Raw genomic sequence first — 21,473 nt, forward strand, 5'->3', positions numbered from 1 at the left:
CAATACACAGATTATGTATATTCATTTTTACAGAATATAAAGTCTGGTGCAATGCAGGGATGAGCGAGAAGTATATATATAGTGGCGGTTGCCCCACTGTTTAGTTGTAGTTAGGTCAGAGTTTTGCTAATACCATTGGCACTGTTTGACGAATTTTCCCTAAACCTTCCCAAAAAAAGTCCATCCACCCCAGGAAAGTTTTGGGGTGATCTGTCAAGAAGAGGCCAAGAAAAAGGCTGTTCACAAATATTGATTTCCCATGTTAATTCCTATAGGAAACTTCTGCAAAAGCTACAGAAAAAATGGTTGAACAGATTTACATCAAATTTGGAAAAACAGTCAGAACTTTACTAAGAAAGTGTGCTTTCCATGATTTAGTGTGAATCCATGCCGCTGTTTTCGAGATATGTGTATTTAAAAAAAGGCTTGTGGTCGTCTTGAAAGGTTTAAAAAAAAAATAGCTATATCTTTACGGTTGATCAGGCGGGACTTTTGCGGGAATGTGGTGGCCATTAGAGGGCTTGAGAACTCGGTCCCTGTGCCTTGAAAAAGGTTTTAAAAAATAGTATCTGGGAGTAGTGTAATGATACCTGGAGCCCAGCACTTGTGGGGAATACCTAAAGCAGTGATACTCAAAGTACGGCCCTGCTGACCTTTATGCCGCCCTCTTCAATAGCAGCACTGAGCTGCTCTTGACTCGACTCCGCACTAACATTAAAAAGATGTTAAACAAGCAGGCAAGCGTTTATATAAAGTTTAATTTAAGTTAAAGAAAGGAAGTAACTAGGGTGTGCTGCACCGCTTAACTTTAGAAATATCTTCATTTTTAAAGAAGCCTTGTAGCAAAAGTGTAAAAGTATGCTAAAGTCTGTTCAATTTTCAAAAAGTGTATTTCATTCACATGCAGAACTGTTTCACCTTAGTACATAAGATCATATCAGCGCACTGAGAAGTAATTTTTTTAAACTGATTGTTTTCAAACACGAAAGTAAATACATTCATCCTTCACCCCACCCTCACAACAATGCCAATAGTGAACTAAGAGGCAAGTCCGTTTTTTGTGTGTTCTCTTTCGGTGGCATGGGTTTCTATTATACATGGACAGCATTATAGTTCATTAAATCAAACACAGGTGGCGGTTTGTACAGCACAAATCCTCAAGTCATGTATTTCAAGATCCTCATACGTGATAATGGAGAAAAATGAAGGAATGTGAAATAAAACAATTCACTAGGATCACACAATTTGGTTTAAAGGGCAAAGCCGAGATTATTCGGAAGATTCTGGTTTCACACTGTGCAATTCAGACACTTGTGGGTAGCAAATATTTTGCATTGGGTGAGAGTCACAAAAGTGACGCTCACAAAAGTGACACTAACCATCACAAAATGTTTTTTTCCGAATGTATTTCCCAGCACAAAACTTGTTTTAGCTGGAAAGTACCCTAAAGTAACACAAAACACTGCTTTGCGTTACTTAGCGCCATGGGGGCATTACATGGGTGACACGTGCATTCACATGCTACCACCCATGCTTTTTGACACAAAATCCTATCGCCAAGTAATAGTAGGCAGGGTTTAGCTCCAAACATTAACGCCATTTGAAAGGAGGCGTTAAGAGAAGACATTTTTTTATTTCTCCTTTCTTTTTGGACTTTGAATGCATGCTGCACTGTGCAGCATTCATCCAAAGTAGTTAAAGTTTTAAAGTGTGCCTAAGCATAGTATTTTCTACATGAAGGGTACCCTTTCAGTACAAATCCTATGTTAGACTCAGGCATGCACCCTAGCACTATGGTGCAAAGGGGTGGGCCTGGCGCATGGCAACTGAAATCTGCACCGGCACTAGTGAGAGGGAATGAGAGAGCCATATTTCTGTAGATATAGCGCTCTACTCCTCCCTCCCTGTCACGCAACGTATCAAAGACATTTTGATTGCTGCACTGCGTTCCGTGACTTTTTTTTAATTCGGTCCTAGATGTATATGCTTTGCTTCCCCTACACCCACCTTGTGCCCACACTCCTGCCCTGCCTCCACCCCTTGCTGGCATGAGTGCGGGTCTCTGTCACATCACAGATCAACTTTGTGGCCCTTGGGAAAATGTTTGTGAGCATCCATGACCTAGAGGGGCCACCCTCAGGGGCCAAAGGTAAATTCTTTTTTGGGGGGGCTGGCAGAAGTGCGGTACTCTTGTGGGATACAGCACGGCTCTCTCATGAGCTACTTCGGTATATCCGCTTTAGAGGTCGCAAAAGCTTCAGCACTGTGGTACTATGAAGATTGCACAGTACTGCAATACTGTAGAAGTGAAGCTTTTGCGTCATTACCATGGGAGGGAGTACCACGTAATGGTTGAAAAAATTAAAGAAAAAATCATAAAACCAAATGTGGGTTGAGTGTCCGCAGGGAGATAAGCATCCACAGTGAGAGGGACGGTGGGAGTGGGGGGCGGGGGGGTCGGATGCCCACAAGAATTGGATGAAGGCCACTCTCAGCGGAGGTTCCCATCCCATTACATGCTAGGGCTGCCGTCAACCTCCTGCTGCACACAGCCAAAAGATGCAGGGTGTGTCTGAAGGCCATGCGCAGCCGGGGAGTTGACTGAAAATGATGAAAACACCTTGGAAATTCAATGAAAAAAACAAAGGTTAAAGAGATGTTGTACTTAGGTAGGATTATAAAATCTGCTCTTATGTTATAAAAAAAGAAATAGAAATTTACTGAAAGAATATATACAACGTTATAGTTAGGTAATGTAATGAAATCTTAGCTTATGTAAAAAATAAATACTAGAAATTCCCTGTAAAAAAAAGGTTTATGTGACGTTATAGATAGGTGTTGAAATTAAATAATAACTAACATATAAAAGCTAAATAACAAAGAAATTCACCAGTTAACTAAAACTTGCACCCCCGCCTTGCACTGTTTATGACCTCACATATTGCATCACTCTTGAGATGTGAAATTACATCAATGATAACATCATACATGACATCATAAATGATGAACGTAACAGTGCTGCAGGGCTGTGATTGACATAGGTGATCCGAGACAAGTGCTAATGCCTCTAGTAGACAATAGGGGAATTAGGGTATAATCGGAAAGTGGATAGATGCAGTAGACAGTCTGACACTGCAGGTGAAGAGAAATAAATAAATAATTGGGCTTCAGAATTCTGGGAGCTCGCTCCATGTTTCTGTCAGTCCTTTCACCTTTTTTAAAATATAAAACCTCATCAATGGTACTATCTGACAAGCTAATTTAAAACTTATCTGAAGAGTTGATGCAAAAGTGAAACCCATTAATCATAATTAAGGTTCCCAGTTTTCTCTTTTTAGGTCTCGGCTAGCGAAGGCTACGCTTGCGCAGTCTCGCTCGCGAGATTTAATGACTTGGAGAAGAGGGGCTTGAACCCGCCCCTCTTCTCCCCTCTTCTCCATTGGCTGGCCTCTTGAATGCTGGCCAGCCATTGGAGAAGAGGTTTGTCACTCCGAACAGGCCCCGTCCTTTTCGGATTCGGGGGCGTTTTTTTTATTGCTTTTTGGTTGTTTTTCGCTTTTTGGCAGCCCGCCCCTTACACGCCCACAAGACAGCATGTCTTCACGCTGCCTACACACGCCAGTCGGCTCTGTGATTGGTTGGCAACTACCAAATAAGCAATGTGATTGGTGGACCTTGTCAACCAATCAGAGAGCCGACTGGCGCGTTGTGTGATGTGTCTGGTTTACCCTGCAGGCATTTGTGCCGGTCTGCCGCTGCTCCTCGCAGCCCGTAAGCGCTTCTTTGGGGTGCATCGCGGTCCGTGGAGGCCGGGGACGGCTGCTTCCCGACAACACCCTAGACTTAGAAAGCACGTTCCGGGCAGGAGGGGGGCGGAAGAGGCACGGATGAGCCATGGAGACGTGGATTGCACAACCGGCGTCTGCATGAAATCTGTCTGGAATGTCCTCTCAAAGGACGCTTTCTTCTTCGTGGGCAGGTACACAGGTTTCAGGGAGCTTTGAAGCGAGGCGCTTCAGACTCTAGCAGTGCCCCGACACACGCAGATCCAGAAACGGGAGCTATGAGAAGTGAGGGGGCTCTGTTCCAGGCCCGCTTCCGGGCACTGACTAACGCTGAGCTCAGCCGGGACAGCTTATTTATACAAGGGCCTCCGCTCCCCCATTCCTCTGCCCGGAAAGAAACACATTCTCAGATGCGATAAAGGAAGCAATTGGGCCTTTCTCATCTTTTCAAAGATCGCTCCCGGGGCTGGCGCGGGCACAGGGGCCTGTGAAGCGCGGTGACTCAATCGCCCGGCTTCAGGAAATCAGAGGAGATTAAAAGTAGTTCTTAGTGACTGCACATGACATGAGCCGAGAGAGTAAACACAGCGCGTGCCCGTGACTCACTGGGGGTTTTGATGTACACACCTCCAGGCCGGTGCCCTCTGCAACGAGGGCAGGCAGCAGCGGCCAAGGAAGTTATTACTAGAGGGCTAGTGGGCACAGAAAGGAGCACTGGTAAAACCGTTGTGGCCTCTATTGAAAAATAGTATATTCGTTAAAATAAAAACATTACAGAACATGGCGTGGCCACTAGGAATGTTCGTGCACTTCTTATGTGTATACGTTTGATTCAGCGAAGTGCGGCGTGAGGTCAGTTGTATGGTCACTTGTTGATCTCGCCAGTACCGTTGTTTTAAAATATGTTTCACATTCTGTGAAGCGCTTCGTTTAGCAAACTCGACAAGACAGGGCTTTGTTATTTAAGTGTGGCTGCTCAGGATCTCCATTTCAGCAGAAAACTCCCCGTTTAATAGATTTATTTTGCAAAGAGTGATTTTTACTTGTCCGCCTTCTATCTGGGGCGGTATGTTTTGAGCGCATTGGCTTAACATTACGTATAGTTGCGTGTTGGCATATTTAACGGGGTAGTGTTCATTTTCTTTGTCGGCTCTAAAGTGCTTCACTCTGCTCCCGTTTGGGAAATCATTACGTCATTCTGGCGATCTAGCTCATCCAGTTGAATGCTCGTTCCTTGTAAAGAGCGCTAATTGGCAGTTCACGAGTTCGAATCCTAGGAAAGCCTTCTTTAATTTTCTGTCCTTTCCAATGTCGTAAATTAAGCAACATAAACCGGGAAATACTAAAGTGTTCTTCAATGGGTGGAAAGGTTGGGTTGTCCGTGCCTTCCGTGGGTTGTCCGTGCCTTCTTCCACTTCCCGTTGTCCGCGCCTTCTCCCCTCCTCACTCCCATTGTCCATGACTCCTGCCCCCCGACCTCCCTCCCGTTGTCCGTGCCTTCTTCCCCTTCCCGTTGTCCGCCCCTTCTCCCCTCCTCCCTCCCGTTGTCCGTGATGATTATCATTTGCAATGTAATAGGACTCGTGTAAATGCGAGTCCTGTTGCATTGTAAATGCTTGTTTTAACTTTTGTAAGCACATTTGATTTCACTATATGAAGTCTGTAATGATTTCAATTAATCGTACAATAAACATATATCTATCTGTAGATGGGGTGCGGTGCATGGACAAGGACTTCAGTTTAAATGTCACATGACGTCTAAGCGTGTGGGTGAGAGTTCCGCTCTGAGGGGCCGTGTACAGTGCCGAGTATGAGAAAGGGAGGCAGCGAGGGGCAGCCTCGGCGAGGGAGGGGTGGGGGATGGATATGTTCTAACCTCTCCGAGCAAAGACGTGTGTAGTGCGGAGAAGGGTCCCGCTCAGCAAGGACTCGGCCTGGTAAGGAACGGGTATGGAGTGGTTTAGTGAGAATACGTGGGCCGGATGAATCCAAGTACCTCAAAAACCACGCATCCAGTGTTGATGGATCATTTTTCAAATCTTGATTTTCGGATCTGAATTATGTCCCCCAAAAAGCAGTGACTTCTAATAGCACTGGGCTGGATAACAGGCATTTGGCAAGCATGCAGCAAAGCTTGAAAGGAAGACGTTCAGTGAGTGAGAGAGTCATCAAGGGAAAGGTTCAACAAGAGAGATATTAAATGAGGTAGAGATTAAAGAGGAGCTTTATGAAGGGTTTTCAGTTGTGGTAAATATTTAAATTACCTGTACTATTTTTTATGCGGAAAAGTCTAGTAAGAATAACTCAGTCAAAATAAGAGGCAGAATCCGTGGTATTAGAGGTTCTGAAAAGGGCTTTATTCCTTACAAAGGAATTATGGTTCGAACCAGGCAATCATATTCCATCACCACGAAGGTTCAGGAAGGGATAGGCAATACATTATTGACAAGTAACAATATATATATGAAAAGCATTGCATTAAGACAGATGCAGGAGGCGTAACAGCTGATAATACAGATAAGAATACACATACGTAATGAGAATGGGCGTAATAACAGGCGTATACTAGAAACGTCATTTAAAATGATGTCACAAGTGGGTGGATCCATAAGAGAATCCTGCAGTGTCAGCAGAAATATTTGGCAGAGATGCGCGCGCAGCCGCATGACGTGTGATTGACGTGCAACTAGAGGGTGAAGGAGAATTGACATTTAGTTCTACATGTGGAGACAGAAGTCTGGGGGTCAGGTCAACCTAATCCCAAATCGTATCTAATATCTTTGTTTAAGGAACTGTTTTATCCAAAAGGAGAGGTCTCTCGGACGGAATCTATTCTATACTGACTGTTAGTGCATGTACAAGCGTCTATGTGTCTACATGAGATGCGAGGGGGCAGGAATCTTCCATGGTAACAGGGGCTATGAATTACTTGCATAAAGACTGCGAGGCCGGGCCCTTTGCTCGGTAGCTGGAAGGATGTTTACCTAAACTACTAGACAGGAATGCATTGGATGAGGAGCGGGGCAGATAACTTGAAGGCTGAATACAGTTTTTGGCAGGCAACAGGCCGCGTCAGGCACCGTTAGCCGCGCAGGGAGTAGGACAAAGTTCATGGATACCAATGCAGGTCCAGGCTGGAGCATTTCAGAGGCAGAAGCAGGAAAAAGCTTGATGACAGATTTCAGGGCCTACTCGCCTGAACTGTAAAACTAGAAAAGTGAACCATATAAAGTCGGTGGCCAATCATACTTAGGAATGGAATATTCGACCCACTCATGGCGGATCTGAAAGAGGACATGTTGACGTTGGACGCACATGTATTTGCGTCTTCATAGCTGGAACTGGAGGGAACATACATGTACTTGTAGTATGTACATGGAGCCGTTGGGGTCTAAGATAGGGGACACAATTGACCATAAAAATTCATATTTCCTCATTCCCTCCTTGTCCCCTACGGACCCTTATGAAATATCCATCTTCATCAATCCATCAATCTGTTCATATAGCATCATTTGTTCTTCTTTCTTCTTCCGGAATCTTGAATGAAAATTTGAAGGCGGGATACACGATGTGGCACACAGACCACAGATCGCTGGCCCACATTGTAGACACAAGCAGCAACTGAATAGTATGAGGAAGCCAATACCTAGGAAGGATAGGATCCTCCATCCCCAGGCTGACAACACGCTCCAGAACCAACCGGACCACGTCCAGGTGCCTGGATTCTGGTGTATCTGGCTTACGATTTTATGAAGTCGAGTTATGGCTTTATATACTGACGGCGCGTTTTCTGGTATGAAAACACAGCAACTTGATCCGATGACCCTACAAGCTCCGCCCCTATCGGCCAGAATGACGTCAAGGACAAGACGATTTTGAAGAACAACAATCCGCATCGCAGACTGCTCCTCTGTTAAGTTGCCTAAGGCGGAAGTAGTTTCATTCACTACTGCTTCAAGGGTTCTAGTTAATCTACGTATCAACCTACTATTAGTGACTGTACCTATGTAGGGAAAGAAACCTTTATTGAAATCTGTGTATTGCTCCCATGCTGTTTCGGTGTAGTCGACAATCGGGAGATCTCTCTGCTGTCTATTGTGTACTAAATGGGTATTCCTATGGTAATCAGGCGGGGCTAGGAAAACAGGTGGCAGAAGGAATGCAATGTAACAGGTACCATCCCAATCTAGGGGTAGGCGTATGTATGCGGTGTGACCACAGATGAAGTAGGAGTGACGAGAAGCTCTAAATGTAGACTTGCCTTTATCACTGAATTCTATTACAGTGGTACATTTACTATGGCCCATGTGTATTGAACCATTCTTTCTTACACATAATTCGCCTCTAACTGGAAATACTGACATAGCGGGCAAGATTGGTGTAGCTTCGGATTCAACATTCAGGATCATGAGATTTAGTGTAAAGTTGCCTAATCCATATACTTCATTTTCTAGATCAGTTCCTGTTCTTTTGGGAAGTCCCTCCTTGTTAGGGTAGCAGACTTTAAGTAAAACTAGGTTCAGGTTTCCCCAAACCCAGTTGTCTTGATAAACTACTGAATTTGAATCTAGGGAATTAATCAAACTAAACCAGGCTCCACAGGAGCCATTGTGTGTGAATGGATACGGAAAGAGGGGCAGAACTCCCTTGTATTTCTGATAGGGAGGGAGTCGGCCACATATCCAACAATTTGTAGCATTGCTGGTCTGATGAGAATGATGTAACATACTAATGAAGGTGTTGTTGCGCAGCGCAAATCTATAGGACAACTCATGCGGGGGTAATTCGCTAAAAGAATGTTCGGCAGTAGCATTGAAAGCACGCTTGGAAATAGGGTAATACATGTGTAATAATATACTGGTAATAATAATCAGAAGACTTAGAAAAAACATAATTAACAATGTCACTATGCAGTGACTACGAAGTGATTTACAGTACGCATGTTTCTTGAGCTGTTTCTGTCTATTTCTCTCTCTATTTCGGTCTAGAGGATACATGTCAGAGACAAATTCAACCGATTCACCTTGGAGAGGACTTAAACAATCAAATTGTCTGACTTGCTAGACCTTAGTTTCAGTTTATAGTTTTCTTTTTCTGGCTTGTCAACCAGGGGGAGTTTTGAGTCAGTCTGTGAGGGAATGCAGGGCTGAAAATTCAAGTCGGATGATAGTCCATGAAATTTTTTGATATGGCTCGAGTGCAACCACCCTTTACGTCCCTCAATCTTCACAGCTGTCCTTGTGGTCAATAAGACGAGTTTAGGTGACTGCCAGCGAGGCTCCAGCGGGTTCCTTCTGTCGAAGTTCCTTACAAGTACAAGGTCTCCCGGAACCACATCATGGGGCTTCACCTCAGTGTTATCGGGAAAAGCTGCAGCTACCTGTGAACGACAAGATTGTAGTGCAGACATCAAGGAAGCCAGGTAATCTGTCAGCATATTACAATCAACATCAGTTATTTTACGGGGTATAGGCGTCCCCCACATATTTGGTGGTCTACCGAAGATCACCTCATACGGGGATAGCCCCGTTCGAGAGTGTGCTACCATTCTCATGTAAAAGAGCGCAACTGGTAAAGCTACTATCCAGTCGACACCTTTTTCTCTACATACTTTGGACAGTCTAATTTTCAAAGTTTGATTATGCCGCTCCACGAGACCTGCTGCCTCGGGATGTCGGACACAGTGGAATTTCCATTGATAGCCTAACAGAAGTGAAACATGTTTCATTAGCTCGGATGAGAATGGCTGGCCATTGTCTGAGTACACGATACGGGGCAAACCATACCGTGGGAAGAATTCTCGAACTAACTGTTTGGCAGTAGTCGGGGCAGTGTAATCTGAGACGGGATACGCCTCTGTCCACCGGGAAAGAGCGCATACAACTACGAGGACATATTTGAATCCTCGACATCGTTCCATCTGAATATAATCCATCTGGAGGACTTCAAAAGGGTGATCGGGGGGTTGAAATCCACCCTGTTCTACAGGTACGCCTTTTCCTGGATTGAACTGGCAACAAATCATGCAGGTACGTACTTTCTGTTTAGCTGCTGCTCGCAAGTGTTTATTGAACCAAATGTGTTGAATACTGTCTAGCATAGCTTTCTCTCCTAGGTGCGCTGGACTATGTATTGTGTTAATGATGACTTGAACCATTGAGTCGGGTAGAAACCATATAGATTTTCCCTTCGTCATCCATCCTTGATCCGTTTGGATCCCTCCTAATTCAGTCCACCTCTTTATTTCTTCTGGTGTAGCATGTGTCTGTATGTCAATTACATCAAGGGCGGGATCCTTAACTGTCATGCAGTGTGTTGGTGTCGGAACTATTGTCTTTGTCGTGTCAGTTGTATGATTCTGATTCTGAGCAGTCTGTTTAGCTGTTCTGTCAGCTAGGTCGTTACCCTGAGAAATAATGTCAGTCACTTTTGTATGGGCTTTACACTTCATAATCGATATTGCAGTCGGCAGATGTATTGCATCTAACAGAGCTTGAATAAGGGGACCGTGCAGGATGTGGGCACCGTGAGAAGTTAAATAACCTCTCTCTCGCCAAAGCACGCCGAAGTCATGGACGACTCCGAATGCATAACGTGAATCTGTGTATATGTTGACTTTCTTATTTTTGGCTTGGATACAGGCTTGTGTCAGAGCGATGAGCTCTGCTGCTTGAGCTGACAAGGTATCGATACAATTCGTTTCAATAATTTCAGTATCTGTTGTGACTGCATAAGCGGCCACTAACTCTCCTGTATTTGTTCTCATGCATGAACCATCTACATACAAGGTCAGGTCTGGATCTGATAATGGAATATCTGTCAAGTCTTGTCTGGGTTTCGTCGTAATAGTAATAACTTCAATACAATCATGTGCCAATGGGTCTGTTCCACTTAATGGCAAAAGTGTGGCAGGGTTTAATGTACTACAACGTCTGATTTCTATGTGTGGCTGGAACATTACCATATTCGGGAGCTACATCGTCTAAATAGGAGGAAAGGAAAATATCTTTTGCGGTCTTGGGATGTGCTTTAATCGGGAGTAATGGGGGTGGCAAATCTTTCGGTATTTCCGGGGTGGCCTTAGGTAAACCTTCGGCCAAAAGAGAATACATACCATTCATAAGAGTGTTTCGTTGTCGGTCTACTTGTTCTGTTTTTACTCGGATACCTTCCTCAACTAATACGTTTTCTCGGGTTTTATTTGAGTTCTCCCTACTTTTCTCTTCTTGTCTGAGCGCTTTCTCTGTGCGCCTATGCGATTCTTTACGCCATAACTCAATGGCATCTTTCTGTGACTGTCTGGCATTCTTTTTCCATAATTCTTCTTCTACTCTCATGATGCAATCTGCATCCCATGTCCCAGCTGCGGGCCACCTCTGACTTTCTGCTAGATCCTTGGTGTAGTCCACCCATAAATCAAGATATAATACGGCATCTAGGCCATGCTTATGGTACATAAAATACCCTGGAGTGTCCCTAGGTGGAATGGGAACAGCTTCTTCGAGTACTCCTTTTCTAGTTTTGATCTGTCTTAATTTTGAAAAGAACGGCATCTTTAAACCTTGCTACTTGATTCTGACTCAAACTGGACTTGAACACAATTAATACGATAAACACAATAATGAACACTCATTCATACCACAATTTTAAACACTGTAAACATTTAACATTTAACGTTTAACGAACAATGATAATTAAGAGAAAACTAACCACTGACATAATACTAATACTAGATAACACTGAATTATATACATGAACATACTGGATATACTGCTAAACAGTACAGATACACTGCTAAAACAGTGCAGACCGGATCTGTGTACCCAAACCCGTCAGGACCGGCACAAACCAATGTGCACGTCTAAATGCCTCCCCAGCAACGGTACTCACCGGGTAGCACGGAACGGAAGGCCTCGGAACTGAACTGAACTGGACCGGACTGGACTCGACTCGACTCGACTCGACTCGGAACTTCGGAACCTGGTGGGCCTCTGTATACCTCGGATCTTGCTCTCTCAGCTAGGCTCTGGTCGGGATACTTCGCACTTCTCACCGCCTCGTCTGGGTGTTGATCGCAGCCTCAGTCACCCCCGCTTGGCCGGAGGGAGATACAGGAAATCCTGCGGGTACGCGTTTTTGTCCGTTCAGCTGTGGCAGGGGACCGGGCCTGCAACGCACCTCCGGCGCGTGAGATGAGAAAGTGTCCCTGTTCGGGCGCCAATTTATGTGGTAAATATTTAAATTACCTGTACTATTTTTTATGCGGAAAAGTCTAGTAAGAATAACTCAGTCAAAATAAGAGGCAGAATCCGTGGTATTAGAGGTTCTGAAAAGGGCTTTATTCCTTACAAAGGAATTATGGTTCGAACCAGGCAATCATATTCCATCACCACGAAGGTTCAGGAAGGGATAGGCAATACATTATTGACAAGTAACAATATATATATGAAAAGCATTGCATTAAGACAGATGCAGGAGGCGTAACAGCTGATAATACAGATAAGAATACACATACGTAATGAGAATGGGCGTAATAACAGGCGTATACTAGAAACGTCATTTAAAATGATGTCACAAGTGGGTGGATCCATAAGAGAATCCTGCAGTGTCAGCAGAAATATTTGGCAGAGATGCGCGCGCAGCCGCATGACGTGTGATTGACGTGCTACTAGAGGGTGAAGGAGAATTGACATTTAGTTCTACATGTGGAGACAGAAGTCTGGGGGTCAGGTCAACCTAATCCCAAATCGTATCTAATATCTTTGTTTAAGGAACTGTTTTATCCAAAAGGAGAGGTCTCTCGGACGGAATCTATTCTATACTGACTGTTAGTGCATGTACAAGCGTCTATGTGTCTACATGAGATGCGAGGGGGCAGGAATCTTCCATGGTAACAGGGGCTATGAATTACTTGCATAAAGACTGCGAGGCCGGGCCCTTTGCTCGGTAGCTGGAAGGATGTTTACCTAAACTACTAGACAGGAATGCATTGGATGAGGAGCGGGGCATATAACTTGAAGGCTGAATACAGTTTTTGGCAGGCAACAGGCCGCGTCAGGCACCGTTAGCCGCGCAGGGAGTAGGACAAAGTTCATGGATACCAATGCAGGTCCAGGCTGGAGCATTTCAGAGGCAGAAGCAGGAAAAAGCTTGATGACAGATTTCAGGGCCTACTCGCCTGAACTGTAAAACTAGAAAAGTGAACCATATAAAGTCGGTGGCCAATCATACTTAGGAATGGAATATTCGACCCACTCATGGCGGATCTGAAAGAGGACATGTTGACGTTGGACGCACATGTATTTGCGTCTTCATAGCTGGAACTGGAGGGAACATACATGTACTTGTAGTATGTACATGGAGCCGTTGGGGTCTAAGATAGGGGACACAATTGACCATAAAAATTCATATTTCCTCACAGTGACGGAGGTTTACTGAGAAAGGTTGCATGAGTGCGGGTCCGTGAGGCAGGGGTTCAGTTAGGGTGACTCAGTGAGGGTATGTTCAGTGAATCTGATTCTGTGAGCAAGGTTCTGTGAAAGGGGTTCAACAAGGGAGAGGTTCAGTGAAGGAGGTTTAGTGAGAGCAAGGTTCAACGAGGGAGAGGTTCAATGAGGGAGGTTTATTAAGAGTGAGGTTCAGTGAGGGAGAGTTTCAGCGAGGGCACTTCAGTGAGGAAGAGATTCAATAAAGTCAGTCCGTCCAGTGATGAAAATTCAGCGAGCAGATTCTATGTACTGTGCAAGTCATTTATGATGATACGGTTCAGTGACGAGAGGTTGAAAGAGCAGAGGGTCAGAAAGTGGAGGTTCACCCAGTGAGGTTCAGTGGGTAGGTTCGGTCCGAAATAAGTTTAATAAGGAGAAGGGCGAGTGAGAAGGTGTTCATTAGGTAAAAGCGAGCTTCTTTGAGAAAATACTTTTCAGGAGCTTCAGTTCGGGTCTTGATGCAGGTGGCTCTGTGGGTGGCTCTATTTGTGTGTGGGTTGCTCTTTGTGAGTGGCTCTGTGGGTGGCTGTGTGTGTGGGTGGCTTTGTGTGTGGCTCTGTGTGGGTGCAAATGCAATAGGTCTCGCATTTGAGAGTGATTAAGCTATTGACATTGTAAATAACAATGCCGTTTCTTTAAATGTTTTAAAAACATAAACAAAAATAATGTCATGAGCAATGCCAATAGCTCTAACTTTAACAATGCCGAGACCATTGCATTGCAAATGCTTGTTACTGATTTTTACAGATAAATACAGATAAATACAGACAGACATCATTATGTTTTCTGTCTGCATTTATTTTTAAAAGTGGTAAAATACAGAAAATTGTGTATCTTTTGATTGACTCGCCATAATGTCATCCATGAAATCCATATCATTAGCAAAGCGGATTGACACCACGAGGAGTTAAAAAAAGGTGTGTGCTCTTCTTAAATGATTGCATTTCTCAATATAACTCTGTGCTATATTGCTAATATTTTCATGTGGGTGCTATTTCTTATTATTTTTGCTTCGTAATAAGCAAAACCCGGTAGGCAGCAAAGTATGAATGCACATTTATCGGAAAAATAAGTGCAGAAAAATACAAATTACAACTTTATTTAGTCACAAAATAAATATGAATAAATACTGATAGGATGGCAAAAAAATAAAGACAGATAAATACAGAGAGAAATGTTAAAAAAATAAATACCAGAAAGCCGTGAGCCCTAATCATAATTTATCAAAATTAAAGTAAAAAACAGTTATCATGCTTATATTTTACTTGACACCTGAAAAATAAGGTCGACATAAAATTGGATTTCAATAACAGAAAGCATCAGAGCACACACACTCCTGCCGGAAATGGTTGGACAGTGATTAAGATGTTTGATTTGTGGCTCTCTACCATTTACATGATTGATTAAATTCTGTAAGAAGCTAGTAAACTTAGAGGCCTACTCACAAACTGCATTTTGCAGTAACTAAAGTAGTCCTACAAAAAGCTGTTCAAAAACCTATGGGTGTAGTACTCTGTCTCCACTCCTCCCATCTTTTTTGTGCAGAGAGCTCTGCCACGTGTATATGCACATCTGAGAGATCAGTGAGAGTATCTGGAATATAGGGAATACTTAACTCTTATCTAGAAAGTTTTTAGAGAAGTCTACGGAGGGGCTTATGGAGTGACATAGCAATGCAAATACATGGCCAAAATAGAGTAAGATAATAGCTGTTTACAGACTGCAATTCTAAATTTACTACAGCCCAAAAGGTGTCAAAGCAAGTGTGGATGTACTCCAGCTCAGCCTTTGAGTAAATCAAGTGCTCTTAGCTACTGTAACACACTGCCATAGAAAACAGGGAGGGAAACACCCAGAGGAACCAATAATAAAATAAGAAAATTATTTTGATATTTAACTACTGTGGTAAGATTTTATATACACCTATGTATGTATTTTAATGCTTAAAAACAATACCTAATTATTGACCACTATGCTATTCTTTTAAGAGTTAATAAATATAATTTGAAAAATAAATTTAAAAAAACTTTTATTAAAACATTTAAATAATTTAATTTAACTAAACCCATAATAATGAACACAACTTACTACGTAGTAAATAAAAATGAAGATATGAGTGAAAGTGGGATTGTTCAATTATAGTTCAAACATTATTATTTATAAATTAAATTAATATATGTAAAGTAATTAATTATTTAATACAAATTTAACTTTATAAGTTAATATGCTATAACATTTTATTGTATTAGTTGTAGGTCAAATATTAATATTATATACACTAAAATTATATTGTTTCTAATATTATGAATATTATTTCTACCAATATTTACATTTTATTTAGATGTATATTTATTTTACATTAAAATATTTGTAATCTTTTTTAAAGAATATTAAACTTTAATATTTTCCTATATTTTCCCATTGGAAGATCTCTGCCACTGCTGTGGAGACCTCCACCTACATGTGCAAAGTTACTAGTCGTAACTTTACGCTCATAACACTGGTTGTATGAAGCTCCACAACTTGATGTAAGTCTGCATCTAGGTGTAAACTACACTCTGAAATGGTGAATAGCAAAAACGTTTAGAGTTACATTTAGAATCTGAAATGATGAATAGCGAAAAAGCATAGTTACACCTAGGTGTAGTAGCTAATATACATGAGTAAATGTACACAGTAAATAGAAAGTAGTATTTTATAAAGTGTGCATCTGCCAAGGCGTCTTAACACTAAGCGTTCCTAAAAATGATGAAACCTATCTCCTAAGAATGACTAGTAAAGAGCCAGGTTTTTATCAGTTTTCTAAAAGAGGCTCTATTAGATTGGGATCGCAGAACGAAAGGCAGGGAGTTCCACAATTTACAAGGCTTAAAAAAAAAGCTTCTCCCTCTCCATCTGGCTTTCTCAGTTTTAGGAACTGCCACAAATGTGGAAGAGCCAGATCTAAGATTGTGATTAGGCCTATACCAGATAAATGCCTTATGAAAATATGTGTGACCTCCACTGTGAAGGGCCTTATGAATAATACAGAGGACCTTAAATTTGACCTGTTCAGTCACAGGCACCAATGCAGGTCCCGAACGCCTTTGGAAATGGATCACATTTTGAAATATATAGAAGCAGATGAGCATCTGTATCCTGGAGGGACTGTAGCTTCAATTGCAAGTTTTCCTGAATGCCTAAATGTAACGCTTTGCAGTAATCTATCCCGGCTAAGACTAATGCAGCAATAACTGTCTTTTGCACGTCAGAAGGGATAAAAGAAAACACCTTCCTCGGGATCCTGAGAAGATGGAAACTAGAGGAAGTGGCTTTATTTATCTGGTACAAAAAAACACAATTGTTCATCATACCACACCCCAAGATTTACACATTTATTCCTTCTGAAATAGACCCCACAGAATGTCAATGCTGCACCCAAGTGTATAGCTAATGCACTCGTTTAACATGAGGTAAGACCTTATTAGGTTTAAGTGCTATTAAAAAACAGAACATGCGTGTCCTCATAAAACAGCCTACCCCCCCCCCCCCACCCCAGCAGAGGTTAAAGATGCACGCGCACCTAGTTGAAGGTAAATACCGCTCTGCCTCTGTGACCCACTCCAAATGGTGGCGTCTGTCAGCAGATGCCCTAGGCAGATGTCTACTCTGCCTTAATGGCCGCCCCAGCCCTGCCTCCCTCCCTTCCCATCCGCTAAGGCCCTTTACCTTCAGGGTTGCCCAGTATGCTCCGGATGCCAAAGACCTGGGCCGTGAGGATGCCCACGGTGATGAAGAGCTGGGGGACCACCCCGATAGCGCCCCGCAGGTTCTTGGGGGCCAACTCCCCCAGGTACATGGGCACCACGTTGGACGATATACCTGCAGAGTGGAGGGTTTATGGAAGAGAAGACAAAAGAGGTCAGAGAGTTGGTTATAATTAGAAGGCATTATGCACACACTACAACTAGCAAGGAGACCAGCACACACACTATGCACATGTTGTACAAATAGCACAGAGACCTGCACACGTTATACACACGGATGCTGTACAACTGGCACATAGACCAGCACACACTATGCATGTGGTGTACAACTGGCACAGAGGCCAACATACCATTATGCTTCTGCTGCACAATTGGCACAAAGGCCCGCACACATGCTGTACAACTCACACAAAGATCAGCACACACTATTCAACTGATGAACAGCAAGCACACAAACCGGAACACATTTTGTGTGTACAGTAAATCTACCATACAACTTCGCACATGATGACATGCTGTAAAGCTAGTGCATAATTCAGTACATTATGCATGTGCAGTACAGTTAGCACACAAAAAATAAATAGGTTATGTTGAGCAATGGAACACACACCGCCAGCAACGAGCTTGCGCTTTACAACTAGGACAGAAACTGGCAACGCTTGTGCCCTACAACTTACACACAACGGTCAGCACACCACTAAAAAGAATGAAAACGTGTGCTTCTCCCATCACAGGATCTTAGCACTGCAGAGGGCCTGGTGATAAGGAGAGGTTTTAAATGGGCTTCTGAACTTCGTACAACGATACTCATCTTAGAACTCCGCGTTAGTTGGTTTACGCTGCTACACTGACTCATGTGTCACTAAAAGCCTTCTGCCTGCGTGCGATATCGGAAACAGCCAGGGTCGGACTGGCCTATAGGGCAATCAGCTAGTGCCCCATGGCAGTGGCGGCTCCTCTGCTATGGCGGAGGAGCGTCGCCTCACTGCTTTTAACCAGTGCGAAGCAGAAACATAAAATGATAATAACTTTGAGGTATTATCATTTTATGCTCCGTGCTGCTTTGCGGGCGGGTGGATGAGACTGCTCTGTTCTTGGAGCAGAGCAGGGATGGAGTGGTTTGCCCTCTCCTAAGAGCACATGACTGTTTGGTTGGCACTCTTGGGCTGCCCGAAACAGTCATGCGCACTTTCCCTGTTCTCCATGCAGGCTGCATTACAGCCTGCATGGGGAACATGCCCAGGCCTCCATTCCCTGGTTGAGCGTCAAACCAGGATGCTCAAAACCAATCAAAACGCTGCATTGCAGCGTTGTGATTGGTCAGTGGGGCCTGCTTCCTGTTTCCCGAGTTTCACGAGGAGAGCAGGAGCAAGAACGCAGGACCTGAAGGCAAGGTAAGTTTGTTTATTTATTTATTTTTTATATTTACATCATGCGCGACCCCCTGCCGTTCAAACCACCCACTCGGGGATCCCCCCACGCCTGCCTCACCACCCGCGAGCCATGCTGCCCGCCACTGCCTGATGGGCTGACCAAATAGGTCAGTGTGTGGGCCGTTTTTTTCTAGCAGTTTGTTGGCCTGCTTCATGGACACGTGAGCCATTTTTCACAGCTGATTTCCCCAATATCACCACAAATATTGCCTGCAGTGAACACAAATGCACAAAAGTCTGACATACCCATTCAGCCTGTCTTTACAAAGTGGCATAATTGGCACTTTTTTGGCTATCCAGTTCTCTAATTGGAGCCACTTTTATTTTAGTGCCTGGCTGACTCTGGAACAGCTGTAAATATAAAGCATTTTTTACCTTGTAATGTCATTCACTACTAATAAAGAAAGTGCAAGTTTTCTGGGAGGTTATGCTGGAAGGCCAAGAGGATGCCTTCCTATGTAAACTAGAAAAAGCAAGGTGTCTGGGATATAGGAAATGCATTAGGCTCATGTGGAGGGGTGAGACAGAAAGGTAACATGAGGCAGGCTGACCCACTCTTACACTTTAAGGGCAGCAACCAACCAGGCACTTTGGCTCTCACTCTTGCATGTTCACTGACTCAGTGCTTGAATTGGAAAAATAGAAATGCAGGGACCCTGTACCAGAGTACCTACTTGTTTCTGGGAAGTGTCGGAACTCTCTAATTAAACGTACTGTGTCACTCTTGAAGAGTGCAGGTACTCTCCCTCTCAAAATGAAAAAGTGTCGGTACTCAGTACCGGCCCATTTAAAGCACTGTACACGGTGCAGGTCTTTTTGAGTCTGAGCCATGGCTGGACTAAGGCTTGTGGACTGGTGCTCGACTGCCTTTGGGAGCCTTTGTGCATCTTCACAAGCTTGAGAGGGTCTCGGTGCGAATCCTTGCTCAAAATTTTGACTTCCTTTGGCCTAGCAGAAGTAGTTACAATCTGGGAATTTTAAAGGTTAACAGGCTTATTTACAATCCCCTTGCACCGCCGGTGCAGCATTTTTAATATGGGAAAAAGTGCCATACGGCGGCGCAGGGAGCTTGTATTAAGCCCCTTAGTTTCTTTTCAGGTTACCAGCTTAATTGCTCTTCACTTCCATGCTCCTTCATGGTATTTGATCTTGATATTTGAAAAAAAGTGCATTGCTACTGCTCATGTCACCCACTCCAGTCCTTTCACCTTGGGCATTCTTTTACCCAGGGCTTTAAGTGGAAAAAAACTGGGGGTGCTCTAAAAGGGGCGGGGCAAACCTCAAAGGGGTGTGGCCTAAGTAGGGGCATGGTCTAAATAAAGATAGCTAGTGTAGCAGTACCCCCTGCTCTGACAAACCGTCAGCTCTAGGACTCCTCAGAGAACAACTGCAGTATACACAAACATAGACATGACACAATATATTCCACCTAACCTCAATGCAGGTAGAATTGTGACACAGGTTGTCGAAGCACACTTACTTCAGTACAACCTGCCGTGCACCGCAAATGACATCTACCACAACCCAGCTGGGCCTGTAAACATGGATTACAGCACTCCCTACTTTACTCGCCATGCAGAATCAACATAAAAACTGTGCTTATTTATTTGCATCAGTACTATTACCCTATCATTCTTTTAAATTAATAATTTTATTGCATTTTTGTTTTCATCGTTATCAACAAATATTATTATTCACAATGATGATAATATTGATATTAGCAGTAGTAATGGAACAATAATAATTATAATAAGGGGGTTAGACAATATTTACTTCATAAAATCCGATATACTGCGTTCTTATGTGATCCGTACCACCGTTTCTCTTCCCCATAATCACCTAATTAACAAAGCTTGATAATATATATATATTTCGCCTCGCACTATTCGTTTTTCATAATAGTGTAATTGATGCTGGATTGTGACGTGTACCCGGAGGAGCCACAGTGGGCTTCTCGCTGCCTGCTTTCTCTCCTCCACAGGGCCGGTGCTAGGCATGGGAAGCATGGGCAGCTGCCCAGGGCCTAGCACTCAGCCTACCAGCATGGGGCCCGCACCGATGGTGTGCCCTGTTGTTTCCCAGTCTCCTTGCAATTAGGGTCCATGGGAGGGGTCCCCTCCCTGGGCCTCTGAGGGATGGGGTTATGTTATGTTATGTTATAACCTCTTGTATAGCGCGCAGCTGCCCCAGCGAAGGGGCGTCCCGGAGCTGAAAGCAGTGTCCGAAGAGAGCCTAGGGGAGGGAGATGCTTCCTTTTGTCCCAATTGCAAGGAGACCATTCAGAGACACTGCGGGAGGCCCATTGTACAGGATTTTGGCGCCCCACATGTTAACCGTCATCCCACAAGCACCCATCAGGCTGTAGGTGTGAGAATTGCTTGTGGGCTGAAAGTTAAAACTGTGGGGGTCTAAAATACTGTACAATGGGCCTCCACAGTGTCTCTGAATGGTTTCCTTGCAAGGGGTCACTTAAGTAAATTAGAGGGGCCTCGCACATTCCCTTTTGTTCCAGGGCCCCGCAAATCATAGAACCGCCCTGCTCTCCCAAGCGCAGGGGGTCAATGAAGACGCACCGCACGTGCATGCTGCAGCCGTATTGTGGATTCTGGAGAAAGCCGTCATGATAAAAAGAGTTCGCACCAGCTAGCTAATTGCCACGAATATATTAAAAATTAAAAATAAAAAGTTGACGTAGTCCTATTTTTGCACAGAAAATAGAGCCAGATAGAGACCAGTTTCGTGGCCCCCTGAAAATAATTGCCGGTGCTCAGACTGGGACAGACCCGGCCCACGTAAAGCCCTGCTTTTACCACCTCAGGATGATACATGCTGCCATATAGATGGATTATTGGGCCTTTTTTTATTTCCCACTCTTTCGTAGTGTACATACAATGAGCATCCCGCTGTTTTTACAGATAGGCTCTTGCGGTGCAGCTACCTACATGTTTAGTCCCCACTGCAATTATAGCTTGTGTGTCTATCTCTCACATATACTCACCCGTCACTCTGTCGTGCAGTGTC

The 21,473-nt window shown here is 43.8% G+C and overlaps 1 protein-coding gene across 1 annotated transcript in view; it reads right to left on the minus strand.

Annotated features, from left to right (window-relative positions):
• Positions 1–21,473, minus strand: part of LOC146868321 (solute carrier family 2, facilitated glucose transporter member 5-like) — a 140,675-nt gene that overhangs the window by 68,039 nt on the left and 51,163 nt on the right. The window contains exon 5 of the mRNA XM_085609741.1: positions 16,982–17,134. Within this exon, the coding sequence (XP_085465867.1) occupies positions 16,982–17,134 (153 nt within the window). The remainder of the gene's footprint in view (positions 1–16,981; positions 17,135–21,473) is intronic.

This window comes from Triturus cristatus, chromosome 1_2 (genome assembly GCF_964204655.1).
Source record: "Triturus cristatus chromosome 1_2, aTriCri1.1, whole genome shotgun sequence".
Classification (NCBI taxonomy): Eukaryota; Metazoa; Chordata; class Amphibia; order Caudata; family Salamandridae; genus Triturus; species Triturus cristatus.